We start from the raw sequence: 14603 nt of genomic DNA on the forward strand, positions 1-14603 counted from the left end.
TTTTATACATTATATTTGTCTATTTATACATTATATTTGTCTATTTATACATTACATTTTTTTCTCTTTGGAATCATGCTACTTCCAGTCCTAATGTCCCACTATTTATATACTTACATCTAATAGATAAATCAGCTCTGCTTGTTCTTGAACCACCTTTATTAGAAATACGACATGAATATTCATCAGCATCTTCACCATAAATATCATGAATAACAAGTATTTGTTTATCACCTTCCGAGATAACCTCAAATTTATCATTCTCATAAATTTCACGAGAACCCTTGAACCTGGAAATAAATAAATAAAATACATGTCAAAAGGTTATCAATTTTAACAAGGATAATTTGTCACAGAGAATATCAAACTGAAAGTGGTAGCCGCAGTAGCTCAGTGAGTAGTACGGTTTCTCTCTGTCAGCTGTGCAGACTGAATGTCTGGCACTGAACAGTGACTAGTCTTCAGATAGGATGAAAAAACATGGTCCTGTCTACACATCGGCATGCACCTTTGACAGCATGAATTCGAAATAAGAGTAGGTTGTTGGCAAGATTTTCCTCATAGCATACTGCACAGCATATGCCTGTCTTCGTCCGTGCAGAAATGTAGAATGTTAAACCCCATTTCATTTTCTACTGAAAGTATACCCTTGATGAAGGTCTGTTATGTCGATCATTATAATACTGGTAGAACAATACTGATTTTCATCCAATGTGACCATAAAGACATCTATTTTTTTAGTTATATTTTGACACAATATTGTCTTTTCTGTAATATTCAATACATACTTTCTTACAAATGTTGATTCGTCATTTTCACGAAACTATAATAAGATATAAAAGAATAAATGACAGGTAATTACCATTGTATGTCAGGTCTGGGAGTTCCAGATACCTCACATTCAAATCTAGCTGCTTTACCCTCCACAGCTTGACATGCTCGTAAACCAGATGTAAATTCAGGTATAACAGCAGCTGAAATACAAACAAACAAGATTATTCAATTTCTTCTCATTGAAAACAAATGTCACATTTTGAATGCACTTATAGTTTTTTTTAATAAAGAGTTTTGTTTTTGGTTACCCTTTAATTGGTTGGAATATCACTTTTATTGGTTTCTTGACAAAATCATTTATATATTTTACCTTTTGGATCCTTGATTTTGACTGTGTTGGAGGCCATGGATGGTTTACTTAATCCTGCTTCATTCTGAGCAAATACTCTGAATTCATACTTTCTATCTTCTATCAAATTAGGTATATTATACATGTTGGTGATACAAGGCTGAATATTACATTTGGACCAGTTATCGGTACCACTTTCTCTCTTCTCTATCCAATAGCCAGTAATACGTCCACCACCATCAGATGCTGGTTTAGGCCAGGTCAAGCTAACAAAGTCACCTCCTACTTCTGTAACTTCGGGTACACCTGGAGCATCGGGAGCATCTGGAAATACAAATATCATAACATTTTACTTCCGTGTTGACCGTTTATGACCAATTATCTGCAAAAACCAATACCCTCCCAGAACACAATTATGAGCAAATACCAATTTTGTAAACGCTGGTCGGCTGATCTCTATCTATCAGTTTTTAATGCACATGCATTTACTATCGTATGTTGTAACTTTCCTGTATATCTTTTTATTTGCTTTTATATCTATAGGGTTTCGAATCCCCGGTTGTACGTGACAAGGAGTAGGGTCGCCTGTCCAACCTCGTGGGTTTTCTCCGGGTCCTCCGGTTTCCTCCCACTGCTAAAGACCCCTACGCGCAAGCGAATTATTGAAATAAAATTAAACCATATGTTAGTCGCGAAATGACCTAGTTTGTGTTGAGTGGACGTTAAACCCCATTTCTCTCTCTCTCTATATATATATATATATATATATATATATCTATAGTGTAAAGCGCACTGGAGTACAGTATTGTGGAAGTGACTCTATACAAATGCATAATAATAATAATGATGATATGAAGAGATTTTCCATTAAAAACAAGATACATATGATAAATATTGACGAAAACCAAACACACTCACCAAAAGGCATCTTGGCAATGATGGCTGATTCAGCTTCCAATGGTTCAGAGTTGCCGTGGGTATTGACAGCAGACACACGGAACAAGTACTGAGAATTTTCATATAGTCCTTGAATATCCATGGCTGTGTCCTGTAAGACATCAAATTTTATGTTATAAAAAATGTCCATACATAATTTTAAAAAATGTCCATACATAATGACAAATTATTATAATATTTATACCTTGCATAAAGAAGCGACAGTAACCCAGTAAGGTTTACCCACTTCCTGTCTCTCTACACAATAACCTTGTATCTTAGCTCCACCATCTTCCCTTGGTGGTTTCCATGCCAACCTACAGGCATTCTTTGTAATATCAGAAACATGTAGAGGACCGCCTGGTTTTCCTGGTGGACCTGATAATAAAAAATTACATTGTTAGCAATGGTAGATAGATTATAAATTCTGTACATTTTAAAAATTTACCCTCTTTCTGTCTAAATGGTAGGCTTTCAATGAACTGTATAAATTCAGCATTCCAACACTTTAATGTTTTATTTGTTTATAATAATAATAATAACAATAAATACTTTATTTCATAAGGGTTGAATATTAGGTCAATGATCTTTCTTACATTTTGCTCTTTAAACAATAAGAACATAATGTATACATCAATAAGATGGAAAATGAGACAGAATTTTGTATGTTTCAACATCATATATATTACACATATACATTTATGGCACAAAACATGCAATACCGCTTTGAAAAAATGATTTACAATGATCAAAAAAAAAAAAAAAAAAAGAACCAACAAACGATGCATAATTATAAACAATGTATAGACTGTACGAAGATAAATGTTAATCGAATAAGGTGAAAGATGGAATTAATTTTTATTTAAATATCTAATTAGCTAGGCTTGAATGTCATTATTTGGATACTTACTGACAACCTTGAGTTTAAATGGACAAGAAGCTGTACCACTATCATTACTGATTTCAACTCGATAATTACCAGTATCATCACCTTCAGTATCTATAACAGTTAAAAATATGAAATTAAATGAAATGAAATGGGGTTTAACGTCCTACTGTTCTGCTCCGAACTGGGCTAATGAAGACGGGATATGCCATACAGTGTGCTATGAGGGGAAATTTTGCCCGGACAGCGGTACTAAGGCCTACTCTTATACCGAATTCCAACTGTCAAGGGATCTTTTACGTGCACGCCAATGTGTACATGGGACCTCGGTTTTTCGTCTCATCCGAATGACTAGACAGTTGTCCTTGTCAGGCCCTCCATCCTGCATCAATGACAAGGGGGAACCATGCCGGGAAATCTGAATGAACTTTCTCGGCCAATGCAGGGATCGAACACCCGACCTCCAGGCTAGCGAGCCAGTGTCTTACCCACTTAGCCAGCGAGATCCCCCAGTTAAAATTATAAAAACTTTACACCTCACAAGCACATTAAAACTGTACACAAGTCAGTCACCTTCAGTACATTAAGATAATATATATATCATTTAGGACAGTATTAACAAAGACTTACCTTTCAATACCAAGGTAACATAATCATCGAACGGTGACATCTTGAATCTATCACTTTCGGGCAGTTCTTTACCATTCTTATAGACCTTGATATTAAATGGTCCAGTACCACTGTATGGTATCTTTATCTTAAACTGATCACCAGCTTCACATTGTTGATCTCTAATATCTTTATCAACACGTGGTGGAGCTGAAATCATAAGATTCAATTAAAATTACTTTATTTAGACAATTTTTTGGGCCCATAAACAAATAATATTGGATTAACATCAAAGTGATATTTTGATTATTGGTGCATTAGACTACACAAGATGTGAGAATAGAATATATATCAAGTATACTATACCTTGTACATCAAAGTTACAATGACAAGATGTGGTTCCTAGTGGATTAGTTAATACACATTTAATCTCTCCTTTATCTGTATCATATATATCACTAATAACCAAAGAAGCTCTATCATCATCTTGCTTCATTCTATATCTACCAGAACTTCCAATATTAATACCATTCTTATACCTATAATCAAAATATATCATAATATTAATATCAATATCAATGGATGTAATAACTTGGCAAAACAGAAAGAAAATACAGATAAGTTAATACATACCACTGTATAGTTGGTGGTGGTTTACCATCAAATTCAACATTAAATGTTGCTTCCCCACCAATAGGACCTTTAGTATTCTGTAATTTCTTGGTGAAATCGGGCTCAGTGCCAACTACAAAATTAAGTAAAAAGGTTTATATTCTTTGAGGTAAAAAGGTTTGTAAGCAGTCATATTATATTCAAATCTTCAGACAATGATGTATAGTTGTAATGACAGTAGATATATTAATATTGAATCTATGATGATCATTAGCAATAATACCCACCGATCTTCTCTTTAATTTTAATAGGAGCACATGGTAAACTGGGTTCACTGCTGCCAGCAGTATTTAGAGCCACTACTCGGAACTCATATTCTGAATTTTCTGGTAGATTTGTTACAGTAAAGTTGCTATCAGTAATAGGGAACTCATTAGCTCGGAACCATTTATCACTACCCTTCTCTTTCTTCTCAATATTATAACCTTTAATTAATAATAACATTTCCTTTATTAATTTTTCACCTTCAGAAAAAAGGTACTGAAACAGACTTCTTATTTTTTTAAAAATTGCCATCAGCACATTACACATGTGGGTGACAGTTCAGACATAAAAATTTAAGTATCAAAATATTTATTTTTATTGTGTCTTTATTTATTAAATTCATAAATAACTGATTTCATTGGTGTTCTGAGCTAGATCTACCATTCATCAGCAAGAAAAAATGTACTGAAACCATGGAACATTTATTAATATTAATTACTGTATTTTATGCAGAAATTTCCATCTGAATCCCTTCCACCCAATCTCACATATTCTAAATATTATTGTAAATTAATAAATGTAATTTATAGATTTTGAAAAAAAAAAAATTTACCTTTAAGTTTGGTTCCACCATCTGATCTTGGTGGATCCCATTTAAGGTCAACATAAGTTCTACCTGTACCAACAGGTGCTGGTACACCAGGTGTTGATGGTTTACCTATATTAAAAGTAATACAAATATATAAGTTGACATTCTACTAGGAAACGTAGTATAACATTTCCTCCACAGAATCTGGAGAACCACAATGATTTAGATGTCTTTGATAAGTTATTAATGCTGTGAACAACAATCAAATTACTGTCATATTCTGTTCTAATCTGATGTATTTATACATAAAAAGGTATATAACTGTATAAGTAAAACTTACTGAATTTGGCTTTAAGAAGAACTGGTCCAGTGGACATACAAGGTTCACTGAATCCAGCAGCATTCTTAGCTTTAACTCTAAACTCATATTCTTTATCTTTACTTAATCCATCAACTAAAATAAAGAGCAAAATCTGTATCCATTTTTCTTATTAATATAAAAACCAATGCAATACAAAAATTAATGAATCAAGTCAAAATAATATTTTCAAAATACATTTATTAAAACAATCGGTTAACAGGCAGCTAGGCAGTCAGAGCAACCTATTTAGTTTGTTAGAATCTAGTAACTTTAGTTGTGTCCACAAGATTTTTCAGAGACTGAGAGCAGTAACTCTGCAAATAATAATTGGAAATGACTCACGAGCAGTAGGCTGCTTTACTATGTATAAATGGCAAATATATTGGATGATAACTTTAGCCATTAGCTACTACATATTGTTCTCAAGATTTCAAAGTGATCAAAGGTCATAAGTCTGCAAGTAATTATCAGAAATGGTTGAAAATCAAAAGGATTTTTGTATATAATTACATGTATCAGATATTGTTAAAAATCAACTGACTTCTTCATCTAATGAATATAAATACTCTGTATAAATTGCTAACTTTAGTGCCTTCAGCCAACGAAAGGGTCAGCTAATAAAATTCTTTTATACTCGGAGTCATAATATGATAATTAATCTGTCTGCATTTATCATCATATTTGAATTTACTAACCAGTAGTAGTAGTTTCAGACATGGGAAATTCGTTGTATGTCTTCCACCTAGATGATGTAGGATCTTTATATTCAATAACGTATCCCTGAATCTTTTTACCACCATCATTTTTAGGTCTCTTCCAGGTTAAAACTACACCAGTTTCATCAACATCAATAATCTCCTGATCAGATGGTGGATCAGGACAGCCTGTAAAATAATAAAGTAAAGCCTGATTATAAATATCCTTTTCATCCTGTTGTTATTGGGGTGATGCTCTTTGAAAAAAAAGCCTAAGGCTCCATCAATTCATGTACAATTGACATGAAACTAGGCATGATTGTTCATTGGGCAATTGTGCATTGACTGACAGACTTGGACTTTTGAAATGATGTCACAATTCTAAAATGGCTGCGATGGGGTCCTTTATGGTTCCTGTTACGTAGTGTGCTTATTCTTGTTTTTAACTTCCCTCAAAACTCATAATAAATTTACTTCCTTAAAATGATGTCACAATTCCAAAATGGCTGTGATGTCGTACACGGTTCCTGGTACGTAGTATGCTTATACTTGTTTTTAACTTCCCTCAAATCTCATAATAAATTTACTTCCTTAAAATCTCCCATTGTAAATAAAGACAGAAATTTTTTTTCCACATTCACTTACGACAATTAGGTCATTTTGGACTAATATCTGATAAATCTTTATTTCAATGATTCACTTGCACAGTTTTTTTTACAGTAGGCAGACGATATCTGAGAAAGAGATGAAAGCCCAAGACTGTAATCTTTGTCTTATACAATCGATGAATTGAAACCAAAACAGATGACAGACCAATGAAGCATTTCAACCATTTGGACATTAAGACTGCATGTCATTTTGTTGTATTATGGCTTTTTGGTTCACTACCTTTTCATTTCTTGGATATATCTAATCAAGGTTAGAAAGAGATTTTTTTTAATGTAAAATATAAAGGAAGTAATAAGAGAACTTACGGAAGGGATGTTGAGCTATAGTAGCAGTTGTAGTCTCTAATGGTTCACTCACACCATGTTCATTCTCAGCAAATACACGGAATTGATATTCATGACCTTCCTGTAGTCCCATCACCTCATAGGTTGTACCACGGATGAATTTGCTGCAGTTTTCCCATCTACCTGTTTTAAGATCTTGTCTCTCTACACGGTAGTTACTGACGGGATTACTGTGGGCATCCTGATATAAAAATTATACAGAAAATACAATTAAGATTCTTTTCTCATATTTAAGTGAATATTGTCTGGAAAAACACTGAACAATAACATTGGAAATCTTACCTTTGGTGGGTTCCACGATAAGAAGCAAGAATCGGGTGTAACTTTACTGACATCAATAGGTCCTTCTGGTTTACTTGGAGCATCTGAAAGAAAATTAAAAATCATCTTAATAACATATCATGTATACTGAACTTTCCAATAACAAATATCAACATCCATTTATATTCAAAATAAATAACCATGTCGTATTGTCATATATAGCCCCTATTACTTGCTTGGGATTCTACTTTTACAAAGTAGTTCAATAATTTATTAGTTAAATGTGGTCTGAAGCTTTCTTAAAACCATTATGCTAAATTGAGACTTTTACACTGATAATAAAAGGGCTTAGTACTATAGGATTCTGGGATTCGGTGAACTTAAAGATGGATGCTTGTTTTTGATGGACTGCTGATAACTACAGAAATCCAAGACAATCCAACAGAATTACACCCAAATGTAACCGTATGTCCTTGTTATTCATCTACATATGTAAAAGGTAATAATTCTACAGTAGAGTAAAATTGAAATAAATATACCCATTACCTACCTACAACGACAACATTGACATTTACAGAATCCATGCCCTTCTCATTTTGTAATAGTAAGTTATATTTTCCATGGTCACCTCTCTCAGCGGCTTTACATTGAAGAAGAATTTCATCTGGTTTATTGGTGAACTTAATTCTGTCAGATTCACGAACAGAAACACCACCCTAAAATATACAGTTATACATTTACAATATACAGTTATACATTTACAATATACATTTATACATTTACAATATACAGTTATACATTTACAATATACAGTTACACATCTACAATATACAGTTATACAATTACAATATATATTTACAATTCACAGTTATAAATATTTAACTGTAAACTTTGTATGAAAGTAAATGTCAACTTTAAATAACCATAACTTATGTTAGGATTGAGAGATTTGAATAATTTTGGAAATGATGGTACACCAACATCAAAGGATGTCACATCCATATTCTGATATAGAATAATGAGGCATGAAAACAAAAAAGTATTCCAACTCATTGTTCAAAACTGCATCAATACTCATTACTTATAAACAATTTCACATTATCATTATCTTTATTCCACTTTCTAAAATATACTAGAACCTACCAATCCCCATGTAACTGTAGGAATAGGGTTGCCCTTGTATGGAACAGAGATTTTGAATGGATCACCAACTTTAACAATGATGTCACGTCCACTCATTAAATCTTTATTAATCTTTGGAGCCACTGAAAATGAAAAGAATTAACTGATACTGGTAGGTGGACATGAATAAACATTCTTATATGTATATCGACAAACTTTCACTTTAAATTTATCCACCAATATTGAATTTGTTTAATGCCGCAAAGTTCACACACGTTTAAATCAGAATTGATCTAACCAAATTGAAATTGGGTATCAAAAATTCTGTCTGTATCAGCCAAACTAAAACTGGAAATACAACTTACTTGGTGGAGGTTGGGCCTTGATGGCATCAGAGCAGGAACTATAGTCTCCTGGGCCTGCTGCATTAACAGCACACACTCGAAATTCATATTCTTTCCCCTCTTGTAGACCCTTTACAGTGAACTCATTATCAGGTATATCCATTAGATTTGCCCTAATCATAGAAAACATTAGCATTTTTCATGACAATTATTCAGAAAAACATCTATGTTAAATTTCATCAAATTTAATGATTCTCTATTTAAATAAGTTAACAGAATATGATTTACTTTAAATCTAAAACATAATTACACAAAAAAACATATGTAATGATATTATATCCATAAATTTAAATATATAAACAGTTTTCTGTTAATCAAAAACAATTGGAGGTGTCTTACTTAGTCCAATTATTAGAACCCTTCTCTCTCTTTTCCACCATATAACCTAATATAGGAGAACCACCATCATTACGTGGAGGATTCCAGGTTAATGTTATAGAATCTTCTGTGGTGGAAACACATTTTGGTGTGGAAGGAGTACCTGGTGGATCTGAAAATGTATAAAATTAATAAAGATCAATTCTACAGAAATAAGAATTTCTATATACATGTAGATGATGTCTATAAACTTTATGGTGTAAGGATATCCCCAGTCTCTTGAGTTGAAGTAGCCACATAAACAACCGTTATGCTAACTTCTATAATAAATGTTACTGTACTATGAAACGAATTAGTGACATTACCCAGTTATTTGTATTGTAACACATCATGTATATCCATGTTAAATGCCATTTCATTTCATCATGTCTGCTAGCTAATCAGCGATTGGATTATAAATACTGGCTCATAAATTTTAGGGTTCACTTAAGACAGTTAAATTGACTCCTGTCCTTGGAAAATGGGATACTACTGGTAGATTATGTAGATTCCGCAAATGTATGATTCAAAATCGTAAAAGGCATAAATTATATCTTACCATAAGGTAGTTTAGCAAGAATTGCTTCATCTGTTTCAAGTGGTTCACTGACACCATGTGTATTTTCAGCACAAATTCTGAAATCATATTTTGTGCCTGGCTCCAAGTTACGAACACTACATGATGGAGTGTTAATAAAACTGCTGACTTTCTGCCATCGTCCGCTACCAGCCTTTCTTTTCTCAACAATGTAGTTAGAAATCTTTTCACCACCATCATCTTCTGGTGGATTCCAGTTCAAGGTCAAAGAGTCACCTTCCATATCAGTAGCTGTGATGGGTCCTTTTGGTGCAGAAGGCTTGTCTATTTTGAAAACAAATATTTTACATTAATTTGAGTTATTGAAAATATACAGAATGATATAAAGAAAGGAAAGGAAAAACACAATGACAAATGATGTCACAGTCAACATGGCTGCCATAAAGGGAGAGAAATGGGGTTTAACATCCACTCGACACAAACTAGGTCATTTCAGGACCAACACATGGTTCGATAGTATTTCTTTAACAGTGGGAGGAAACTGGAGGACCCAGAGAAAACCCATGAGGATGGACAGGTGACCCTACTCCTACGTACAACCAGGGAATCGAAACCACGCCAGTTGACTCAAAGACAGACCTTATGATAAAACGTGCACGCACTAACCATTCGGGTGTCCACCCCCCTGGCTGCCGTGAAATAGGTCAGCAAGACATCCGATATTACTAAATATCATTCCCACCCAAAAATGAGTTAATAGTGCAGTGAGGTATCTTAGGTCAATATAAGAATTAAGAAATGTTAGTTTCCAATAAGACTAATAGAACCATCTGTCCAAATGTTGAATTTGTGCGGTATATGCCATAATATCAAATTATATATTTTTCTTACCAAGAACAGTTACTCTACAGTAACCAGATTCTGAACCAGATGGATTGGTAAGGGTGAGTTTGTATTTACCACTATCACCACGTACAGATTTAGCAACAGCAAGTAAAGCCATATCATCAGAAACCTAAAAAAAAATCACACAAAATATTTAACTAAATGTCCTCTTTTCACTATTTTTTTGATGATTTACTTTACAACAGAAAAAGTTCCAATCTGTAGTTGCATTTATCACATGGGCCATATTGCAATGAAATGAAATGGGGTTTAAATGTTCTGCTCCTAAACTGGGCTAATGAAGACGGGCATACGCCATACAGTGTGCTATGAGGGAAATTTTGCCAGGGCAGCGGCGCTACAGCCTACTCTTATATCGAATTCCAACTGCCAAGGGATCTTTTACGTGCACGCCAATATGTACACAGGACCTCGTTTTTTCGGCCCTCCATCCTGCATCACTGACAATCTGGATGAACTTTCTCGGGCAATGCAGGGATCGAACGACCGACCTCCAGGCTAGCGAGCTAGCGTCTTACCCACTTAGCCACGTGATCCCCCGGGCCATATTGCACCTGGACAGTAGAATGTATGTGATAATAACAGACCATATAGTTTTATGAAGGACAAGACTGATTAAATTCTTACTGTGTTAGATACACGAGGTGAATCTTCCACATCTTTTTCTTCAACTTCCCAAGCTCCTCTAGGTTTAGGTGTAGCAGTAAATGGAACACGGATCTGGAACGGCTGACCTGCTTTAACAGTGATACCTCGAACACCAGACATATCCAATTTGGGTTTTTCTGAAGTATAATTAGAATTCAGTAAGAAGGATTTCTTTAATTTTGATTGAAATTTGTTAATCACATATCATTACAAAATCTGATTATCAAATATCATCATTATAAAATCCGATTATCAAATATCATCCTTACAAAAACTGATTATCAAATATCATCATTACTAAATCTGTTAATTAAATATCACCTTTACATATTTCTTAATCAAAAATAATTACAACTTTCTTAATCAAATACCATTACAAAATTTCGTAATCCAATATCATTACAAAATTTCTTAACTAAATATCATCACAAAATTTGATATCAAATATTATCATTTTACATACGTGGTTGATCTTCAGCTTTGATGGTTTTTGTTGGTCTACTGGGATCACCAGGGCCAATAGCATTCACACCTCGAACACGGAACTCATATTCTTCACCCTCGATAAGATTTGGAACAGTAGCATTGAGTGTATTGGCTGATACAGCAGCTGCTTCCATCCAATCTTCTCCCTTCTTCTTTTTCTCAATAACATAACCAGTAATCTTTGATCCTCCATCATTGGATGGTTTGCTCCAGGAGAGGTCAACGCTATTTTTGGTGATTTTGTCAACATTTGGTGTTCCTGGGGAACCAACAGCAACTGTAATAAAGAAGCAGACGTGTTAGGATTAGATATATTGGTATTTGTAAACTCGTTTCTATGTAGTTAGAAATTCAATTTAAAGATATATTCCTTTGAAAATCAAGACAATAATTACAAGATTATTCTGGCGGTGGGCTTATTACATAGCGATCAGCTTAGACAGAAGAAATTTATATTCAACATATCTTTGTAAATACTGAACATGACTGAACCATTTTTGGACTGCTATTCCTACTAGAGATTCACCTTTCACAATATTGTAGTTTGCAAGTGATTCCTATTGCACTAAAATAATTCAATGAGACATAAAGAAATAACTAATGTTGTTTTCTCGAAACTCCTCCCCCTACCTCACCCACAAAAAACATTAGGTACTTACAGATAGGATCACGGACTGTATGTGATGGTGTGGTTTTACTGGGTTTACCCACCCCTCCATCATTGATAGCCATCACACGGAACTCAACATCTGAACCTTCCTGTAGGTTTGGTACATTAAAGGTGGTATCTTTACAAGGATAGATATTAACCTTCTGCCAATCTCTACCATCAACTCTCTTATCAATCTGATAACCTGTATAATAGTTCGTAAAATTAAAGCACATGTCAGGAAATGTATCAGCAACACTAGGTGAATTTATTTTTTACATCAATAAGGAACAATGGGGAATTGCATGCGCTATGAGCACAATTAATGGATTTAACACTTTATAAATGGACATATTATTAGTATTATTATAATACCCCCCTATATCATAAACACCTCATTGATTTCCAAATTGTAAAGGCACACATCAAACTTTAACAGTCATATGGAATTGTCATATATTGGTATATTGAATATCATTGTGGTCTGAAACCTGATACAAAAGTGGATATAAGTTGTCTCCCTTAAACTGTTGGTCTTGGCCTTATTGAGAATGGTTGTTTTTTCCTTTCACCCACGTGACAGTGTAAAATCCCGGGATCCAAGACAGTGCATCATTTTTTGTATAAACTATGTGTTCCTATTATACACATTACCTTTAATAGGATTACCACCATCAGAAACTGGTTCCTTCCATACCAAATTACAGGAATATTTATCATATTTATCTATAGCTAAATCTCTTGGAGCATCAGGTGTATCTGAAATATACAAAGAAACTAATATATATGTCAGACCTATGTTATTGTCATATTAGGAAATAATCCAGAACTACAATCTAGTGTTGCAGTTAGTTTTAAGTAGTGATGGGTCTCATTAACTAGGCAGAGTAGGCCTATATACTTTTTAATGAGCACCTAATACCACTTCTTATTTATTTAAGTTAACAAAGTTAACCCGTTATTTCATATTTGAAAATATTTATCAATCAATAAATGCAATTATATAATTGAGGATGCTGAAATTCCAACAACACTTACCAAATGGATTCTTGGCAGTCATCTTTGTTCCTACCAGTGGTTCACCAACGCCGTAAATATTTTCAGCTTTGACACGGAAGGTATATTGTTTACCATCTTTAAGACCTTTAACATTGTGTGAGGTTCCAGAAACAACACCAGGAACTTTCTCCCAGACATTCGAACCTTCTTCTTGTTTCTCAACAACGTAACCTAAAATATATTAACATTGTGCATTGTATATGTAAAATGTGTCAGAAAACTCTTTCATTATTAATTTTAAGAAGATGTCTACTTCTCTTCAATTTATTAATGATGATAACACATGCAGTTGTTTCCTTTTATCCAAAATTTATGTCCGTTCCCAGCTAGAGTGATAATGCAGACAAGTTTCTCTGAGGCGACTAGCCAGATAGGCCAGTCTGAAATGTGAGGCCAGTCAAGCATAGGGTCTAGGGTGAAAATGGATCAGTGATTAAGAAATTTTACTGCCTCCATTTTCTTAGATAAAGGCGCAATCATGCATTTTGAAATACAGTACCAAAAACACCCTTCAATTCGATGGGTACTTTTAATATGTATGCTCAAAACTATTTTTCACCTCACCAAAAGAAATTTGATCCTTTATATAACAGATTATGATCCCACTATTGTTCAATTTAGTAAACCCTCCCAAGAAAAATGGCATCTATTATCCTATTCGGAAATAGACCATGCCGTGCACCCTCCAAAAAAGCCAATCAAATCATTTAGCAGGCTGATATGAAAGTAGAAATGTTACGATACAAATAATTGGGCTTTACATGACTGATCCCGACTGAGAGAGAAATGATATGTCACGTTGGATAATTTTTGAACCATTTTAAATTGAAATAGATTCATACTTAAACTTTTGCAACGACAGGTATACGATTTCATAAGATTTAGCCCCGAAGGGTCCCCATATTCTTTATATTTATATCAATTAAAATGCTGTTTTACCTGTGATGTCACCACCACCATTGTCTGCTGGTTCCTGCCATGACAGTTTACATGTTTCAGCCGTAATATCACTGACATTTAATGGTCCTTCTGGAGCAGCAGGCTTATCTGTTATAAAAACAAACAGTATAAAATTGGAAATCTAT

The 14603-nt window shown here is 33.9% G+C and overlaps 1 protein-coding gene across 1 annotated transcript in view; it reads right to left on the minus strand.

The window, feature by feature from the left end:
* The window catches only part of LOC126824699 (twitchin), a 73808-nt gene that overhangs the window by 19476 nt on the left and 39729 nt on the right, over positions 1–14603 (minus strand). Inside the window, exons 32-58 of the mRNA XM_056101745.1 lie at positions 14458–14565; positions 13498–13689; positions 13114–13218; positions 12470–12664; positions 11788–12087; positions 11304–11461; positions 10662–10785; positions 9792–10094; positions 9215–9365; positions 8837–8988; positions 8493–8614; positions 7900–8065; positions 7371–7453; positions 7050–7269; positions 6076–6264; positions 5360–5473; positions 5044–5148; positions 4454–4651; positions 4188–4299; positions 3921–4093; positions 3576–3764; positions 2970–3059; positions 2265–2437; positions 2042–2171; positions 1145–1447; positions 863–974; positions 118–290 (exon numbers count right to left, since the gene is read on the minus strand). Of these exons, the coding sequence (XP_055957720.1) occupies positions 118–290; positions 863–974; positions 1145–1447; positions 2042–2171; positions 2265–2437; positions 2970–3059; positions 3576–3764; positions 3921–4093; positions 4188–4299; positions 4454–4651; positions 5044–5148; positions 5360–5473; positions 6076–6264; positions 7050–7269; positions 7371–7453; positions 7900–8065; positions 8493–8614; positions 8837–8988; positions 9215–9365; positions 9792–10094; positions 10662–10785; positions 11304–11461; positions 11788–12087; positions 12470–12664; positions 13114–13218; positions 13498–13689; positions 14458–14565 (4440 nt within the window). The remainder of the gene's footprint in view (positions 1–117; positions 291–862; positions 975–1144; positions 1448–2041; positions 2172–2264; positions 2438–2969; positions 3060–3575; positions 3765–3920; positions 4094–4187; positions 4300–4453; positions 4652–5043; positions 5149–5359; positions 5474–6075; positions 6265–7049; positions 7270–7370; positions 7454–7899; positions 8066–8492; positions 8615–8836; positions 8989–9214; positions 9366–9791; positions 10095–10661; positions 10786–11303; positions 11462–11787; positions 12088–12469; positions 12665–13113; positions 13219–13497; positions 13690–14457; positions 14566–14603) is intronic.

The sequence above is a fragment of the Patella vulgata genome, chromosome 6, assembly GCF_932274485.2.
Source record: "Patella vulgata chromosome 6, xgPatVulg1.2, whole genome shotgun sequence".
In the NCBI taxonomy this organism is placed as follows: Eukaryota; Metazoa; Mollusca; class Gastropoda; family Patellidae; genus Patella; species Patella vulgata.